Source organism: Oncorhynchus masou, chromosome 23, assembly GCF_036934945.1.
Source record: "Oncorhynchus masou masou isolate Uvic2021 chromosome 23, UVic_Omas_1.1, whole genome shotgun sequence".
NCBI classification, from domain to species: domain Eukaryota; kingdom Metazoa; phylum Chordata; class Actinopteri; order Salmoniformes; family Salmonidae; genus Oncorhynchus; species Oncorhynchus masou.
In genome coordinates this window covers 55,412,516-55,433,522 of record NC_088234.1, presented here as the reverse complement: position 1 = coordinate 55,433,522, position 21,007 = coordinate 55,412,516, and the positions used below count along the sequence as shown (strand labels likewise).

At 41.0% G+C, this 21,007-nt stretch overlaps 1 protein-coding gene across 1 annotated transcript in view; it reads right to left on the bottom strand.

The window, feature by feature from the left end:
- Positions 1-21,007, bottom strand: part of LOC135511071 (glutamate receptor ionotropic, delta-1-like) — a 348,005-nt gene that overhangs the window by 140,476 nt on the left and 186,522 nt on the right. Inside the window, exon 3 of the mRNA XM_064932571.1 lies at positions 498-782. Within this exon, the coding sequence (XP_064788643.1) occupies positions 498-782 (285 nt within the window). The remainder of the gene's footprint in view (positions 1-497; positions 783-21,007) is intronic.

Here is a 21,007-nt window from a genome sequence, read left to right as displayed (position 1 = left end):
ATTACTGCTCGTTGGCTACCACGGTTATCATCATCATCTTCATCATTAATATCATTAATATCGAGAAAATCTCAGTAAGATCTATAAAAAAAAGTTAAAGATGTCTGTTGGGATGAATTACAGAGTCTTAACATCTATGGCTTCAAATTTACCATGATAAACTGTCCATTAAAAGTAGCAGTAAATATTTTTATTTACTCTTCCTTCAAATATTTATCAGCTTTGTGCATTGTCCAAAACAACAAGGGAAGAAAACAAATCCTATTGATTACTGCTAGTTGGCTACTGCGGTTATGGTCATCATCCTCATCCTTAATATTGTCCTGGCCTTCCCCATTGGAGAACTGGTTTTTAGAAGATCACACATACAACAAATAAAAACTGTAATGGTCACACAACCCTCTACTCACCCTATACTCCACCCCTTTCCCCCACTCACCCTATACACCACCCCTTTCCCCCACTCACCCTATACCCCACCCCTTTCCCCCACTCACCATAGTCAGCATCATAGAAGATGATGAACTTCTGCCAACGCAGCTCAGTGACCAGAGTGAGCATGACGTCGTTGAGGCGTACAGGCGGGCGGGCGGCCAGGGTGTAGCTCTCCCCGTCAGGACTTGGGTTGAGGTGGCAGGCGGTGCGAGGCGTGCCCTGGCCGTTTCTCTGAATAAACAGGTGGGGTATGTGCATGGCGTCGGTCAAGGACTGGAGGGCGTTGGCGGATGCACAGCCTGTAGATGTTACCAGTGCCAGTATGCCCTGGTTCATCAGCTCACAGGCTAAAGAGGGACAAGGATGAGAGGGACATGATGAGACAAACTTCAGACAATCCAATTAGACAGCATAGAGCACGTGGAACCAGTACTAGTCAAATGAAAGTAGTGCGTTCTGTTTGTAGAAATAACAAAGTTAAAGATGGAGATAATAAAATGCCCCCTGAAGATCAAACTGCTGGAGAAGGGAATTTCGAAGGGACTTATGGCTTCAGAAATTATGTGAGGTGGAGGGGCCACAGTTAAAGGGCAGGTCAGGATAGGGCTCAGCAGTGCAGGACATTGGTAGGGTAGGACCCAGTAGGGCAAGGCAGGACATGGGCAGAGAAAAGTAGAGCAGGCCAGGGTATGGGAAGGGAAGGAACTGAGGGCATATACAGCCATGGGCATTGGGACAACAGGAAAAGGATGGGTGAAAGGGCAGCTAGGGCCTGTAGAAAAGTAAACAAAACATCCCTTTAATATCACCAAAAAAATGCACAAGTACTACAGCAAGTTAAGTAATAAATCCCTCTTTCCCTTTTGCACCCCCTCACCCCTCCCCACCCCCACCACCACAGAAACATGTCATCCCTGAAATCTGTGTCACCCAGATTAACATACAAATCCATTTTTGTAATACTTGTAGTTTCTGAGATAGTTAGTCCAGCCACCACTTCCTCCTGCTGTTTGTTTGTGTGTGTGTGCTTTGGAGAAAATCTCAGTAAGATCTTTAAAAAAAATTAAAGTTGTCTGTTGGGACGAATTACTGAGGGTAGAGTAAAATATTTATACAGAGTCTTAACATCTATGCCTTCAAATTTACCCTGATAAGCTGCCCATTATAAGTAGTAGTAAATATTTTATGAATGTTGCACATCTGTCAGTGAGTGTCTGGTTATGAATTGTTATGAAGTATTGTGCTAGTTGTAAGGGTTGTAAATGAGCTTGGAGGCATTAAAACATATAAAATGTACATTTACCAGTGCTTGAAAGCTGCTGGCTGCCAAGTACACAAGTGGATGTCTTTGTTAAAATATAAAATAAAATGTACCGTCATAAGTTGAAGAAGTTTGGTTAGAGTGTAGGAGCTGTAGATCTTCCAAACTTCACACAATCTCACACTCTCACCTACACACATAAACTCATAGGAGTCACCTACAGTCTAAGTCTAATTAACAGGGGACTCACATTCAGTCTTACTAAGGCAGGAAACCTTCAGTCAACCAGGTCTTGGGTTAATGAATACTTGTCTTGCATCAATGAGTATAGTCAGTGCACCTGATCATTTCATGAGTAAAGGTACTGCTCTCTTCCCCCATAAAATGTATAAATAGCTGTCCTGTCAACTAAACAGGTCCTCTCCCTTGCAGGCAGATTTTACACTGAATTTCAGAGTCTAGTATCACCAGAAAATATTCTGTGCAATCTAAAACTTCTGCAGCAAATTCAAATTCCAGACTAGAGAAATTAAGAGCTTTATTTGTGGCTGATGGTAGAGCCATATCTGTGTAGAGTTACAATCTATACATACCAAATATAATCCTCTACTACTAATCTTATTTGAACACGAAAAACATGATCTCCACATTTGGAATTCAAGTCAACATTTGTCACATAGTCAACAGGCCTCTTTTTATCCTTTATCTGGGCACAAACAAAGCGCTAATGGAATGCAACAGTAATTAAATGTGTGCCCACTGTTTGTTAAAAATCACCCAATTAAGTGTAATCTCTTTGAAATGCTTAGAGAGACTCGCATGCTCATAATGACGTGAAATCCAAAACAAAAGCATTACAATGCACAAAGACCAGCCACCTAGAACAATACAGAAGGTTAAACAATGACGAATGACTATAGAGCACGGAGTGTGGTTACACATGACAAAAGGGAGAAAGAAACTATAGCTGGACAAAAAACGCATCAGAAATCAGGAAGATCAGCTATAGCAATGTTGCTCTGATCAGCCAAGCAGCACACCAGGATGGGAGGGGGCATAGGATGAGGAAGGGGGTGACTGTGGATGGAGTCATACTAGGATGCTGGCGTGGAGGGACTATTAATGTGACAAATGGGACATTTATCTGCCGACTCCCAGCACAGGACTACATTAAGCCATTGTAAATCAGGAGCACTGGGGCAACTAAAGAGCATGATGAGGGGTTGAAAATAGAGAAGGAAGAGAGAGAAAGAGAGAGTGATGAGAGAGAGAGACAATCGGGGAGATATAAATGGAAATTCTTGAAATGACAGGACCAAAAACAGCAGGAGGGTGAGAGAAGGAAATGGGGGAAACAGAGAAATTGATGAGAGAGGGAGAGATGGACTTGACTACCAAACAAGCTACTTGGAGGCATTTAGGGGATTGAGGGACCTATTTTCCCAGAGGCACCTTCACATTCGAATGAATCACCCATGACCTGAACCCTCAGCAGCTCAAAGTCCCTTTGTACTCCCCACTGGCTTGGCAACCACAAGTTCAATTGGACAGTTTAGTAGAGGAAGTCAATGGTTAAAATTACAGCACAGAAAGTAAAAAACATTTAAGTCAATTACTTTTCTACATTAATTGCGGTTAATTATTAGAATATAAATTCAAATTGTATTTGTCACATGCATGGACTCTGTGTGCAATAATCGTGTTTAATATCATATCATTTTTGAATGACTACTTTATCTCTGTACCCCACACATACAATTACGTGTAAAGTCCCTCAGTCAAGCAGTGAATTTCAAAAACAGATTCAACCACAAAGACAAGAGAGGTTTTCTAATGCATCGCACAGAAGGGCACCTATTGAGCAGCTGTAGACAATAATCACTTTACCCCTACCTACATGTACAAATTACCTCGACTAAAGTGTACCCCCGCACATTGACTCAATAGTTTATTTAGTAAACATTTTCTTGACTCTATTTCTTGAACTGCGTTGTTGGTTAAGGGCTTGGAATTAAGCATGTCATGGTATATTCAGCACATGTGACAAATACAATTAGTTTTGATTGACCCACTCCAATTTGCATACCTCCCCAACAGATCCACAGATGATGCAATCTCTATTGCACTCCACACTGCCCTTCCCCACCTGGACAAAAGGAACACCTACATGAGAATGCTGTTCATTGACTTCAGCTCAGCGTTCAACTCCATAACGCCCTCAAAATATCACTAAGCTAAGGACGCTGGGACTAAACACATCCCTCTGCAACTGGATCCTGGACTTCCTGACGGGTCACCCCAAGGTGGTAATGGTAACAACACATCTGTCACGCTGATCCTCAACACGGGGCCCCTCAACGGTGCGTGCTCAGTCCCCTCCTGTGCCTCCTGTTCACCCATGAATGCATGGCCAAGCACGACTCCAACACTGTCTCCAACACCACCAAGTTTGCTGATGACAAAACAGTGGTAGGTCTGATCACCGACAATGATGAGACAGCCTATAGGGAGGTGGTCAGAGACCTAGCAGTGTGGTGCCAGGATAACAACCTCTCCCTCAACATGATCAAGACAATGATCGTGGACTACAGGAAAAGGAGGGCCGAGTACATCCCCATTCTCATCGACGGGGCTGTAGTGGAGCAGGTTGAGAGTTTCAAGATAGTTGGTGTCCACATTACCAAAGAACTATCATGGTCCAAAAAAAAGTTATACAGCTGCACCTTTGAGAGCATGAGAGCAACCTGACTGGTTGCATCACAACCTGGTATGGCAACTGCTCGGCCTCCGACCGCAAGGCACTACAGAGGGTAGTGTGTACGGCCCAGTACATCACTAGGGCCAAGGTTTCTGCCACCCAGAACCTATATACCAGGCGGTGTCAGAGGAAAGCCCTAAAAATTACCAAAGACTCCAGCCTCCAGCCAGTCATAGACTGTTTTCTCTGATACCGCACAGTAAGACCCAAATCTAGGTCCAAAAGGCTTCTTAACAGCTTCTACCCCAAAGCCATAAGACTTCTGAACAGCTTATCAAATGGCTACCCGGACTTTTTAAATTGACCCCCTATCACCCCCTTTTTACACTGCTGCTACGATCTTTTTATTATCTATGCATAGTCACATTACCTACATGTACTGTACATATTACCTTAATTGGGGTGGCAGGGTAGCCTAGTGGCTAGAGTGTTGGATGAGTAACTGCAAGGTTGTAAGTTCAAATCCCTGAGCTGACAAGGTACAACTTTGTCGTTCTGCTCATCATTGAAAATAAGAATTTGTTCATAACTGACTTGCCTAGTTAAAAAAATTTTTTTTTTACATTGACTAACCTGTGCCACCCGCACATGGGCTCTGTACTGGTACCCCCTGTATAAAACCTTGTTATTGTTGCTCTATAAGTAACTGTTCTGCTTGCGGCTATGGAACCCTGACCTGTTCACCGGACGTGCTATCTGTCCCAGACCTGCTGTTTTCAACTCTCTAGAGACAGCAGGGGCGGTAGAGATACTCTTAATGATCGGCTATGAAAAACCAACTGACATTTACTCCTGAGGTGCTGACTTGTTGCACCCTCGACAACTACTGTGATTATTATTATTTGACCATGCTGGTCATTTATGAACATTTCAACATCTTGGCCATGTTCTGTTATAATCTCCACCCGGCACATTCAGAACTGGCCACCCCTCATAGCCTGGTTCTTCTCTAGGTTTCTTCCCAGGTTTTGGTCTTTCTAGGGAGTTTTTCCTAGCCACCGTGCTTCTACACCTGCATTGCTTGCTGTTTGGGGTTTTAGGCTGGGTTTCTGTACAGCACTTTGAGATATCAGCTGATGTAAGAAGGGCTATATAAATAAATTTGATTTGATTTAGTAAATCATTTCTTAACACTTATTTTTCTTAAAATTGCATTGTTGGTTAAGGGTTAGTAAGTAAGCATTTCGCTGTAAGGTTGTGTTCAGCACAGGTGACAAATTTGATTTGGAAGTGTTCCAAAAACACATAATTTCACATGTGGAAAATCACATGATTTCATGTGAAATTTCACGTGAAGTCATGTGATTTTCCACATGTGAAATTGTGTTTTTTCTGTAAGGGTCAGTGTAAAAAGAAGATGCTGTGTTAATTTTCTCCTGGAATAAAGGCTATACAAATATTTCAGTCAAATTACAGACAAGCCTCTCTCTAACATTCAGAGGTCTTCAGAGGCACTGGCAAGGATGATAATGATGGAATAATGACTCCTAAATGTTCTCACTAGGATGGACAACCCTGTCATTCATATGCCGCGAGTATCTGACTCTTCATGCCTGTTCAACTGCCGGCCTTATTCCGGAACTCCGTCAGGGTTTCAACTTACTGTTGAGAATTAGAATAGTAGAATACACAAGGTGCAATTTTGAAATTTGGTTGTGCATCAGCAGTTTTTCTCTTCTTATGTCAGTTACTGACAATCTCTCAATTTGCCCATGTCAGCTAACATTGTTTAAATTGTAAGTTAGTCTTGCGGCCAGCTATCTCAACTTGTAGTAATCATGGTTGAATTACCGACCGGGGGGCCCCATTGATTTTGCTAGTCACTCTCAGTGAGGTGTCACATTAAAAACTGCAAACAGTTCTCTCCATCCTATGGCAAAATGTGTAGAATGGCAGGAAGTGGCAGGAAATTAGCTGTAAAACTGAAAATGTTTCTTTCCGCCCCATGGTGAAATGTGTAGAATTCCAGAGAATTAACTCTAAAACAAAGAATTTTGCTTATGGCCCTCAAAACTTGAGCTCTGACTATATGTGTGGATATGGATGTGGGAACGCAGACCCACAAGCCACTGCGGCCCCCCATGATGAGTTTCAGATTTTTTTGTGGCGCACACCCCCATCAAAGGTACCTATCCCTGTTTTAAGTACTATGGCAAGATGTTTTCAGCATAGGTAGAAAACCTTAACCGTCAATAAAGCAATAATGCATTTGTGTGTGGGGGTGAATTTCAAACACACCTAATAAACACAGTGCATGTCATTAGTAGGGCTGTGGCAATGGACAACATTTTGTCAGCCGGTGATTGTCAAGCAAATAATTTTTGGTCTCTTTTGGTCTCAAGGTAATTGACAGTTAATTAACATAAACACATTTAGCATCTCATGACATCCACTACAAGCCACTGATGCAGACCTTTGGAACATCTACATTTCAACACGTCTAATATATCCATGTAATATAGCCTACACCTTCACAATAAACCTATTCTTTATTTTAGACAGGTCTAAAGAAACATGATTTGAAGAAAATGTAGTCTATTTCAGAAGAACAGAATAACATACTCTAAATTGTCCTTATGTTAGGTCCTGATCTGGCTATGCCATATGACTGTGGGCTATACTAGCTGGGCTATATGTTTTGATTTTAATACATTGTAAGGCTGCAAGATGCGACTAATGATGATTTGAAAAAAGTTGCTTGAAGGCATGAGCTCTGCTTTCTTTTTGCGCAGGCTGCACACACTTCGTCAGTCTCTCATTCATCATTTGAGAAGCATTTGATAATGCCTTGAATTTCCCAGCGGCATTCCCTTTGTGTGGCCATAAAACAACGTAAACAAATCCATGCCTTCTGCAGCCCTTCTCCCTGAGTGCTGCCTGCTCCGCAGCACCTCTCATCTCACTCACATGGCTCTCCCTCACGTGATCGTGTCTTTGTCACAGACTACAAGTGAAGACATACACATCAGGGAAGCAACAGTGCGGGTTCTTATGCAATTCTGAGGTGCATATTGAACATATTGGAATTACTGTCCACATTTACTTTTAGTCAGCCAACAAGAGAAGTAGGCCTAATGAACAGCAAAAGCACTAGCTTATGTCAATCTACTATCCCCCATAGTACAAAAGTTGACCTAGAAATAAATATTCCAAATGAATACAACCACTAGCATAAAAAAACGTTTCCCGCAATACGCTTGATGCAAAAGTTTCGAATGTTTAGCTGAAAATGTTGATAAACTAAATTCAGCAAAAAAAGAAACGTCCTCTCACTGTCAACTGCGTTTATTTTCAGCAAAATTAACATGTGTAAATATTTGTGGAACATAACAAGACTCAACAACTGAGACATAAACTGAACAAGTTCCACAGACATGTGACTAACAGAAATGGAAAATTGTGTCCCTGAACAAAGGGGAGGTCAAAATCTAAAGTAACAATCAGTATCTGGTGTGGCCACCAGCTGCATTAAGTACTGCAGTGCATCTCCTCCTCATGGACTGCACCAGATTTGCCAGTTCTTGCAGTGAGATGTTACCCCACTCTTCCACCAAGGCACCTACAAGTACCCAGCCCTAGCGCTCAGCCTCCGATCCAACAGGTCCCAGATGTGCTCAATGGGATTGAGATCTGGGCTGGCCATGGCAGAACACTGACAGTCCTGTCTAGTATGAAATCATACACAGAACGAGCAGTATGGCTGGTGGCATTGTCATTCTGGAGGATCATGTCAGGATGAGCCTGCAGGAAGGGTATCACATGAGGGAGGAGGATGTCTTCCCTGTAATGCAGAGCGTTGAGATTGCCTGCAATGACAACAAGCTCAGTCTGATGATGCTGTGACACACCGCCCCAGACCATGACAGACCCTCCACCTCCAAATCGATCCCGTTCCAGAGTACAGGCCTCGGTGTAACGCTCATTCCTTCGGCGAAAAACGCGAATCCGACCATTACCCCTGGTGAGACAAAACCGCGCCCCATCAGTGAAGAGCACTTTTTGCCATTCCTGTCTGGTCCAGCAACGGTGGGTTTGTGCCCATAGGCAACGTTGTTGCTGGTGATGTCTGGTGTGGACCTGCCTTACAACAGGCCTACATGCCCTCAGTCCAGCCTCTCTCAGCCTATTGCGGACAGTCTGAGCACTGATGATGGGATTGTGTGTTCCTGGTGTAACTCGGGAAGATGTTGTTGCCGTCCTGTACCTGTCCCGCAGGTGTGATGTTCGGATGTATCGATCCTGTGCAGGTGTTGTTACACGTGGTCTGCCACGGCGATGACGATCAGCTGTCCGTCCTGTCTCCCTGTAGCGCTGTCTTAGGCGTCTCACAGTACGGACATTTCAATTTATTGCCCTGGCCACATCTGCAGTCCTCATGCCTCCTTGCAGCATGCCTTAGGCACATTCACACAGATGAGCAGGGACCCTGGGCATCTTTCTTTTGGTGTGTTTCAGAGTCAGTAGAAAGGCCTCTTTAGTGTCCCAAGTTTTCATAACTGTGACCTTAATTGCCTACCGTCTGTAAGCTGTTAGTGTCTTAAACGACCGTTCCACATGTGCATGTTTATTAATTGTTTATGGTTCATTGAACAAGCATGGGAAACAGTGTCTAAACCCTTTACAATGTAGATCTGTAAAGTTATTCGGATTTTTACGCATTATCTTTGAAAGACATGGTCCTGAAAAAGGGACGTTTCTTTCTTATTAGGCTATTTCGTCACATTATAAGCACAGCAATGCAAGAAAACACCAGTATCAAAAGTGACAACAAATGGGATTATGCATATAATGCTTTTATTATAAAGGCATTTTTATGGTGAAAATGTTCTTAACCCAAGTTGAAAGTCACGCGCTGCATACAGTATGTATGCCAGTTAGGCTCTACACCCCTTGTAAAGCGGATTAATGTGCTTAATTTTAAGAATTTATTTGGCCACTTTAGTTGTGATACAAACCTTATCAAAACATATAGACCTATGGGCTAGACTACATGAGGTGTGGAACTATGATTCGAAAAAGTCACAAAAAAGGCGTTGTTTCTTGCCTTAAGCTGGGCATCATTCACAAGTGATAATATATAATTCACAAGTGATAGGCTAATATTGTCACCCATCAGACTATTCTTGATTTAATTTTGTCTTTACATACAGTATACTAAATAATATATGTGTGGAATTCATTTAGATTTAGAATGAACCATTATCATGCACCTGTCTCGAAACAGGGGAAGAAATATGTCATCTCTGCACTTAAATGGTGAATGGAGGACGCTTTTCCTGTGGTTCATTTTCATTCCAGCCAGGTAGGCTATACTCCTGTTGTAAAAGATAAGCAATGTGCTTAAGATTAGCTAAATATTAGGAAAGTTGAGAAATACATTTAGTAGGCCTAGAATGCTGATGGGATCTTCGTCTTTTAATAGAGGCCATCACTGTTTTCATGGGCCTGTAGCCTATAGAAAAGCTGCACAAGATGGGGCTCTCATAAAGTTTTTGATTTGATTTTCAATGACATTTGCATTGATGTCAGAGTGATTAGAGGGACAATAGAGTGCTGAGTATCAGTTTGGTAGGCTACTAATGACATACATTTTCTGCAGAGCAATCCATTGCAATGAATGAGATCATCGTGCATGTGTACAGTCGTCATTGTAACATAGCAGAACAGAGCTAATGCACCACACTGCTGTGGTGAAATTAGATAAATTGGGGCTGTCGTAAGAATTTAACACTGCAATTGAGATGATCTCATTTATAGTGTCTTTCTCTGTGAACTCAATACAGATGATTCAAAGGGGAAGCCATTGCTAAGATAATCAGTGACTGCAGTAGTACTAACACCATTCATTTTGTAACACTGGTAAGCTAGCTGTAAAACAGGCAGAATGTAGACAGAAATAATTATAGGTATATATTGTGACATCACCAAAGAGACAGATTAACAGATTACAACACCAGCCACACGTATTCCACATTTGCCCATGATCCTAACAGTAAACAGAAACCAATCTGATTTGCAAATATCTTCTGATGCATTGGTTATTCAATGGAAGGAATACACATAACCAATTACAATTAGACAATACACATTCGATAAGTCCATAGATTTCCACCAGTATACTTCAGTAGGTATTCAATCCAAATCATCTCTGATCATTCATTCCTTTTGACCGTGGTTAATCTGTGAAATGCGATAATTTCTGGTTATGACTATCAAACACACCAAAATCTGAAGATACGCCCCTGTGTCACGCCCTGGTCATAGAGAGGCTTTTATTCTCTATTTTGGTTAGGCCAGGGTGTGACTAGGCTGGGCATTCTATGTTCAGTTTCTATGTTTTGTATTTCTTTGTTGTTTGGTGGTGTGGTTCTCATTCAGAGGCAGCTGTCTATCGTTGTCTCTGATTGAGAACCATACTTAGGTAGCTTTTTCCCATATGGGTTTTGTGGGTAGTTGTTTTCTGTTTTTGTGTCTGCGGTGTTGTTTTGTTATTTAGTGTTCAGTTCTAAATAAAAGCATGAACACGTACCACGCTGCACCTTGGTCCTCCACTCCTTCCAACAGCTGTTACACACTGCCTGTTAAGATAAACATCTTAAAAGAAAATTAATCAGAAAAAAACAGAGAACCCATCTCTGCCCTCTGATTCAATGTGTTCTATCAATCACAAACTGTTGCCACCCACACACTCACAACAAACCATCCGTTTGTGCAGACAGACAATAATTAATCTGGTCAATCAATTAAAAGACCATTCGTCACTTGCTAATATTCACACTAATTCCTCTGGGCTGTTGTGAACTTGACGAATTACAGTAGCATTGTTAAAGTAGCCAAACATAGCACACCGTTGCACAACCACATGTCTGAAAACGGCCTCTCAAACTGCATGAGAACCTGCCATCAGGATTCTAGGTAGTTATGTTACTACAGTATGCTACCGCACTCTGCTTTAGAACATATGGATTTTAGAGGAAAAGTAAGAAAGCTGTCCCTCCCTCAAGGAGAGATTTTAATTCCCACTTATAAATCATGGTTGAGAGGTTCTGAGCGTTTTAGTCTGGGGCTGGGCTCCACATCTTGCCCTGTTTGGGTCAAATGCTGACAGGTGCAGCTCAGTGAATCACTCTCCATCTGCTAATGTGACTGTCAGACACATCCCCCTGCACCTTATCACCATCTCTACTCCGCACCCTGCTACGGGTACTATCCCTTACAAAAATGTACCATGGTACTACTATGGTACTTTCACTTATACCATGTTATAGTCTGAATCATGGAAATGCATCATGGTTTTAGCCTTGAAGTATGATGGTACTACCATTGTACCTAAATATTACCATGGTATGGCATCATATATACCATGGTACTGATCTGAATCATGGAAATGTACGATGGTTTTAGCCTTGAAGTATGATCGTACTGCCGTGCACCTAAATAATACTATGGTATTCCGTCATTAATACAATAGTATAGATGTGGATCATGGAATAATCATGGTTTTAACCTGCATTATACTACCATGGTAAAGCACAATTATGATAAATGGTAGCATGGTACAATAGCAGTATAATGCATCAAATAAATAAACCCCCAAAGGTCAAAAGAGGTTGGTTGGTATTATATTTTTTTCATTTATATGCCAGTATGGGCAGGTTTCTAAAAAGGTCAGAGGCATTAGGCTACTATTGTTGGTCCTAGTTTGTCTGTAACATCACATAAAAATAAAACAAGTTGCTGACATATAGGTATAATACTTTCTGTATTAATAGTCACCTTTTTTGCTTATGTCTGGGTTCCCTGTGTTGCCAACCAGAAATGTGGGAGATTGGGAGAATGTGAGATACTCTATATGGTAGCTTAATCTTTGGCCTTTTGTATTCATGTATTTATAGTCAAGGGGTGTGCTTGTTTTGGCCCGAGGGAGCCGCTTACTCTAGTGATTGCTTCACGCTCTCACTCTACAGTGACTCTAACTCTAGCCTGTCACTCTACAGTGACTCTCTCGTTAGCCTGCCTAGTCAGTGAGTCAGTTGAATGAGAGAGCCAACTGAAGAGAGAAGCACTAGATAAACAAATTGTTTTAAACCTGATCTTCATGGTAAGCAAGTTATACAACATAGGATATGAAACAGAACGTAATGATATTATTGCTGTTATTTTTTTGATTACGTTTTGATTAATTTATCAAAGTCAACTAGCATAGAAACTAACATTGGCTCCAGTCATGCTAGCCTGTCGTAGTCATGACAACAGAGGACTCCAACGAACGTTCACACTTGTACTGTTAACCCACGAATGTGTGGCTTTGCACGGCATCAACTCCATCATCAAGTTTGTTGATGACACCACCACGGTTGTAGGCCTGATAACCATCAACAATGAATCAACCTATAGGGAGGAGGTAAGTGAACTGCCATTGTGGTGTCATGACAGCAATTTCTCCTTAAATGTCAGCAAAGGAGTTAATTGTTAACTTCAGGAAGCAGAGTAGGGAACGTGCCCCGATTCACATCAATGAGACTGTTGTAGAGAGTCATGAGTTTCAAGTTCCTCGGCATCCACATCACCGAGGACTTGTCATGGACCTACAACACCACCGCTCTTGTCAAGAGGGTGCAACAGAGTCTCTACTTCCTAAGGCTGGTGAAGAAATTCAGCATGCCGCCCCGGGTCTTCTCCAAATAGTACCGCTGCACCATCAAGAGCATCCTGACTGGTTGTATCCCGGCCTGGTACGGAATTAATACACTTGCCCGCCATCTCCCTCTTCAACCATACATGTGTAATTATTGGATGATAAATGATTGACTTCTTGTATTATACTTATGCTAAGATATTAATTTTACTTCATGTTCGTATTCTTATTTGAACTATTTCCTACTATAACTATAACTATTTCTTATTGTTGTTGCATTGTGGAGAAGGAAACTGAAAGTAGGCATTTAGTTGGGGGATGTATACCTTGTGTATCCCATATATTCGACTAATAAAACTTGAAACAGAGAGCCTAAACAAAGAGAAACATTGTAACTTGCTGCTGTTAGGGATATGTTGAGAACGACATGATAAAAATGTATTCATGAGATAAGATGATAATTAATATGAATACCTTTTTACAAATGTAGAAATCAATATGTGTAGCCTCGTCAGTTGAATGAGAGAGCCAACTGAAATTGAAGCGAAAAGCACCAGATAAACTAATTATTTTAAACATTATGTTCAAGATTTCAGATTCCATTCATTCTTATCACCATACCCTATCCTGGTCCCAAGGTTTAAGAGGGTACACTTCACTACTAGACCATGGGTTTTTCACCAAGCTCTAAAGATGTTTAAGACGGTACACTTCACTACTAGACCATAGGTTTTTCACCAAGCTCTAAAGATGTTTAAGAGGGTACACTTCACTACTAGACCATGGGTTTTTCACCAAGCTCTAAAGATGTTTAAGAGTGTACACTTCACGACTAGACCATAGGTTTTTCACCAAGCTGTCACGAATATTACCGAAGGTGACTCCACTTCTTGTTCGGGTGGCGCTCGGCGGTCGTCGTCGCCGGTCTACGAGCTATCACCGATCCGTTGTTCTGTGTTCCTTTGGTTTTGTCTGATCAGTATCACCTGTTTCTTGTTTGGATGTTAGGGTAGGGTTATATATAGTTTGTTCAGCCTGCTTCTGTTTCGTGCGGGCTTGTTCGTCTGTTCTATGTTTGAGTGTATTTTGTTTGTATTTTGGGTTTCGCGCTGTCCGTTAATATTTCTGATCATTTGTTTTCCTACTTTTGTTCATGTTATTTTTCCGGGACATTAAAGCGTGTTTTTTCCCACATCTTTTGCTCTCTGCGCCTGACTCCACACCTCCTCACTCATTTGTCGTAACACAAGCTCTAAAGATGTTGGAGAGGGTACACTAGGCCTCGCTTTGCCATTGCAGATCGAGTACCATAAATTAGTATGTTTTTGGTCACATTATGCAAAAAATGGTGGGACACAGACTATCATGATAATACATTCTAAACAACTGCGATGTTTAACTACACACTGCTAGTACAAAACCATGGTATTGTTTTGGGATTGTATTACCATGGTACATTTTTAAGCTACCCACCTCCAGAAAACAATACTCCCATTATCGACCTGCCCAAACTAGTCTTTCAGAGTTTTCTCCAGAGATGTACTGTATTTACTTTCTGTTAAACAAGTCACGTAGAACCATGGTGTGGGAAACCATGACTCAGGGAAACAGTGTACTGCCCACATTAAGGGGGATGACATCAAGAGGAGTTGAAAGAGCTGAATTAAGTAGGTGGGGAATGTACCAGACGTGATAAATGTTTTTAGGGGACGTACACGACTGCCACAGCGCAGGACCCATGTAGAGGTCTCCACACTGCCTGAAGCCGCTTTATAGTGGCGTGTGATTGGCCAATTAGCCACACTAGGCCAATATAAAGAGTGTTAGAAGCTTGAAAGTAATAAGATGGATGTGGGAGGAGAAAGAAGATGAGGAGGAGGAGAAGGAGGGTAAATGGGTATCTCCTCTATCATGGAGGCCGTTAAATATGTAATACTCCACGATCCTAGGTGATGCACAGCATTCGTTCAGAACGGTATTAATTCCGTCGTGAGATCTCTTAAACCAACGGGTAATATGGTGATTAGCCTCAATGCTTTTAACCATATGTGACCTATATCGGGAACCACTTTCGAAAATTATCTTTGAAAGCAAAACTAGTCTACATGTGGGCTTAGTTCTTCCAGTTACCACGGGGTAGAACACCTAATGGAGAGAGATCCTTATGGTTCAAACCTTTTGCAATAATATTTTCTATTCCAAAATTAACCGTAAATCTAAAGTATCTTAAAATTAACAGCAAATATTTTTGTAACTAGTTGGACCATCTACACATTGCATGCATCAGTTCCAATGCAAGTTGTTTAGTGCTAAAATTAGACAAAGCATTTTCGGGAGCAAAGATTACAAGTTTTGCATGTGAAATACTTGATAACCTTTTCAGGACCCTAGCAAAGTTGTAGAGAGTGTTTTGCTGTCTTTAATGGTAGGTTTCCTGCATGCTGAAAGTCTCCTAAACATGGCTAATGAGGGGAGCTTTGAGCTCTGGATTCCCCTGTGGATGGATGAATACAGTTGATCTCAGTTGGCAAGCGTTCCCTTAGCGAGGCAGTGACCTTAAGGCCAAATGACAACAGAGCCTGTGGGAAGAGAGTGGCTTCGCTAGTGGGTTAGTCTACCCACATCACACTCACTCACAAAGGAGAGAGAGAGAGAGAGAGAGAGAGAGAGAGAGAGAGAGAGAGAGAGAGAGAGAGAGAGAGAGAGAGAGAGAGGATATGAGAGATTCAGAGTAGGATAAGAGGGGAGAGCGAAAGAGAGAGAACCTGATGAAAGATCATGAAAACCATGGACAGAGGGGAAGGTAAAATGCAATACGACACAGCATGTGTCAGTAACACTATATAGCTATCACACAGTGCCTCATGAAAGTATTCACACCCCTTTACTTTTTACACATTTTGTTGTTTTACAAGGTGGGAATAAAATAGTTTTTTTTTAAATACACAAAATACTCCATAATGTCAAAGTGGAAGAAAAACTCATGTTTGTAAAAAATATATGAAAAATAAAACACTCAAATGTCTTGATTACATAAGTATTCAACCCCCTGAGTCAATACATGTTAAAATCACCTTTGGCAGCGATTACAGATGTGAGTCTTTCTGGGTATGTCTCTAAGAGGTTTCCACACCTGGATTGTTCAATATTTGCAAATTCTTTTTTATAAATTCTTCAAGCTTTGTCAAGTCGGTTGTTGATCATTGCTAGACAGCCATTTTCAAGTCTTGACTTAGATTTCCAAGCCGATTTATATCAAGACTATAACTACAGTAGGTCAATCAGGAATATTGAATGTCATCTTGGTAAGGAACTCCAGTGTATATTTGGCCTTGTGTTTTAGGTTATTGTCCTGCTGATAGGTGAATGCGTCTCCCAGTGTTTGTAGGAAAGCAGACTGAACCAGGTCTACCTCTAGAATTTTTCCTGTGCTTAGCTCTATTCAGTTTCTTTTATCCTAAAAAACTCCCTTGTCTTTGCCGATGACCAGCATACCCATTACATGATGCCACCACCACCATGCTTGAAAATATAAAGAGTGGTGATGTGTTGTGTTGGATTTACCCCAAACATAATGCCTTTGTATTGAAAACAAAACGTTTTTCTTTGCCAGAATTTTTGTAATTTTACTTTAGTGCCTTTTTATAAACAGGAAGCATGTTTTGGAATATTTTTATTCTGTACAGGCTTCTTTCTTTTCATTCTGTCATGTAGGTTAGTATTGTGAAGTAACTACAATGCTGTTGATCCATCCTCAGTTTTCTCCTATCACAGCCCTCTGTTTTAAAGTCCCCATTGTCTTCCTCCCTCTCCGGTAACTGAGTTAGGAAGGTCGCCTGTATCTTTGTAGTGACTGGGTGTATTGATACGTCATCCAAAATGTAATGAATATCTTCACCATGCTTCAAGGGATATTCGATGTCTGCTTTATTTTTATTTTGACCAATCTACCAATAGGTGACCTTCTTTGTGAGGCATTGGAAAACCTCCCTGGTCTTTGTGGTTGATTCTCCCTGGTATTTGTGTTTGAAATTCACTGCTCGAATGAGGGACCATAGAGATAATTGCATATGTGCGGTAGAGAGATGAGGTAGTCATTCAAAACTCATGTTAAACACTATTATTCCACACAGATTAAGTTAATTTAACTTATGTGACTTGTTAAGGAAATTCCACTCCTGAACGTATTACGGCTTTCCATAACAAAGGGGTTGAATACTTATTGACTCAAGATATTTCAGCTTTTCATTTTTAATTAATTTGTAAAAAAAAAAATCTAAAACATAATTCCACTTTGATATGATGGAGTATTGCGTGTAGGCCAATGACAAGAAATATACATTTAATCAATTTAAAATTATGTCTGTATAACACAAGAAAATGTGGAAAAAGAGTGTGAATACTTTCTTAAGGCACTAATGGAAAAAGCAAATTTGTCTGTAAACTTTCCAAATGTCGACAAAACAAAATACACTAGACAAGGTAGGATCTTTTGAATATCAAATGCAATATTTAACCTTTATTCATGCAGGGAGTCCCCATTGAGACCATGGTCCCTTTCACAAGGGAGCACTGCATATACAATTTCAAAATGCAAAAATCGAATACAATATAAAACAAGTAAAACAGAAATATTCAAGGCAAACAATTACATTCCTCAGTAAAAAGGTTGCCAATCATTATGTTTAATTGCCCGAGCAGCACCAGAACGTCCAATTGTATTGGGGCGGCAGCGTAGCCTGGTGGTTAGACTAGTAACCGAAAGGTTGCAAGTTCAAATCCCCAAACTGACAAGGTACAAATCTGGCATTCTGCCCCTGAACAGGCAGTTAACCCCCTGTTCCTAGGCCGTCATTGAAAATAAGAATTTGTTCTTAACTGACTTGCCTAGTTAAATAAAGGTAAAACAAAAAAATAAATTGCATTTGTAGTTGGTTCCAGCAATGAGGTGCTTTTAAGCTAAAAGCGGATTTACCTAGTCTGGTGGAGACCCAAGGAACCTCAAGAGTCAACCAATCTTGTGAACGGGTTTGGTATCTCATGTTTTATATTTTAACAGTGAAGTTAGGTTAGTCGGAAGCTTTCGTAGTAGTGCTTTGTTACCAAAAAGTGAATAATGAAGTGATCATCGGGACTTTAATGAGGACCAGCCAAACAGTATAAAAACTCACCTGTGATAAAGCGAAGGGTGCTATGGTAGATGGCTGTTGCAATCTGGTAAATGGTGTCACGATAGTCAAGAACCGGCAGGAAAGTTCACTGTACAATCTGCTTCTGGCTATTTAGGGAGAGGCTATATCTATTTCTTAAAAATAAGCCCACTTTAAACCTTAGCTTTTTAGCTAGCCCATCAGTATGTTGTTAAACATTAAATCTCTAAGAAGCCGATTCTAGATTTAACTTTGGATCGGAGATGCTTAATGTGAGTCGAAGGAGAGTTTACAGTCTAGCCAGACACTTTGTAGTTGTCTACATATTGTAAGTCAGAACCATCCAGAGTAGTGATGATAGTCAGGAGGGTGAGTACGGGCAGCGATTCGTTGAAGAGCATGCATCTAGTTTTACTAGCATTTAAGAGCAGTTGGAAGCCACGGAAGGAGAGTTGTATGGCATTGAAGCTCATTTGGAGGTTTGTTAGCGCAGTGTCCAAAGAAGGGCCAGATGTATACAGAATGGTGTCGTCTGCCTAGAGGTGGATCAAAGAATCACCCGCAGCAAGAGCGACATCATTGATATATACAGAGAAAAGAGTCGGCCCGAATTGAACCCTGTGGCACCCCCATAGAGACTGCCAGAGGTCCGGACAACAGGCCATCCAATTTGACACACTGATTTCTATCTGAGAAGTAGTTAGTGAACCAGGCGAAGCAGTCATTAGAGAACCCAAGGCTGTTGAGTCTGCCGATAAGAATATGGTGATTGACAGAGTCGAAAGCCTTGGCCAGGTCGATGAAGACGGCTGCACAGTACTGTCTTTTATCGATGGCGGTTATGATATAGTTTAGGACCTTGAGCGTGGCTGAGGGGCACCCGTGACCAGCTCGGAAACCAGATTATATAGCGGAGAAGGTACGGTGGGATTCTAAATGGTTGGTGATTCACTTGGCTTTTGAAGACTTTAGAAAGGCAGGGCAGGATGAATATAGGTCAGGTTGGATATAGGTAAGGATTAATATAGGTCAGGATGAATATAGGTCAGGATGGATATAGGTAAGGATGAATATTGTTAAGGATTAATATAGGTCAGGATGGATATAGGTCAGGATGAATATAGGTAAGGATTAATATAGATCAGGATGGATATAGGTCAGGATGAATATAGGTCAGGATGGATATAGGTAAGGATGAATATTGTTAAGGATTAATATAGGTCAGGATGGATATAGGTCAGGATGAATATAGGTCAGGATGGATATAGGTAAGGATGAATATTGTTAAGGATTAATATAGGTCAGGATGAATATAGGTCAGGATGAATATAGGTCAGGATGAATATAGGTCAGGATGAATATAGGTCAGTATGGATATAGGTCAGGATGGATATAGGTCAGGATGAATATAGGTCAGTATGGATATAGGTCAGTATGGATATAGGTCAGTATGGATATAGGTCAGGATGGATATAGGTAAGGATTAATATAGGTCAGGATGGATATAGGTCAGGATGAATATAGGTCAGTATGGATATAGGTCAGGATGGATATAGGTCAGTATGGATATAGGTCAGTATGGATATAGGTCAGTATGGATATAGGTCAGGATGAATATAGGTCAGGATGAATATAGATCAGGATGGATATAGGTCAGGATGGATATAGGTCAGTATGGATATAGGTCAGTATGGATATAGGTCAGGATGAATATAGGTCAGGATGAATATAGGTCAGGATGGATATAGGTCAGAATGGATATAGGTCAGGATGAATATAGGTCAGGATGGATATAGGTCAGGATGAATATAGGTCAGGATGGATATAGGTCAGAATGGATATAGGTCAGGATGAATATAGGTCAGTATGGATATAGGTCAGAATGGATATAGGTCAGTATGGATATAGGTCAGGATGAATATAGGTCAGGATGGATATAGGTCTTTGAATGATAATTTAATGCACGAAGGCCTTGGAAAGGTCTATAAATAACTCAGCAATAATACCGATATAATAACCATAAATTTTAAGTAAACTTGGAGTCACGCGATGATATGTTGTTTGGTCCTCCCACTACGACTTGGGAAAGCATACAGTTAGTTCGGCTACAGACGAAATAAGTTATGATTAACTTCATAGGGTGGTAAAAGTGCATAGTAATCCATGCTTGGCTCACTCTTATCCATAATAATCACATCAGGTAGGTAGCCTACTGTCACGCCCTTACCGTAGAGTGCTTTGTATGTTTCTATTGTTGTTTGGTCAGGGTGTGATTGGGGTGGGCATTCTATGTTTGTATGTCTAGGTTTTTGTATTTCTATGTTTTGGCCGGGTATGGTTCTCAATCAGGGACAGCTGTCTATCGTTGTCTCTGATTGGGAACCATACTTAGGTAGCCTGTTTCTCCACTTTTAGTTGTGGGTAGTTGTATTTCTGTTTAGGGTTTGTTTCACCTTGCAGGACTGTTTCAGGTTTTCCTTGTTATTTTTGTATTCAGTGTCCAGTTCCGTATAATAAAGATGAACACGTATCCTGCTGCATTTTGGTCTGATGATTCCTCTTCTCCCGATGAAAGCCGTTACACCTACCCGCACTGTATCTTCCAGATGTTGGCTTCAGCAAATTCTCTATATATTGCAACACTTGTTGTGACATAACCATCAGTAGAGTTGAAAATATGATGGAAACCCACTTAACTTTTTTATTCAGTACATGGGAATTTAACCCCCAAATATTTTTGGGATGGAAACAGCTCTGGCATATTG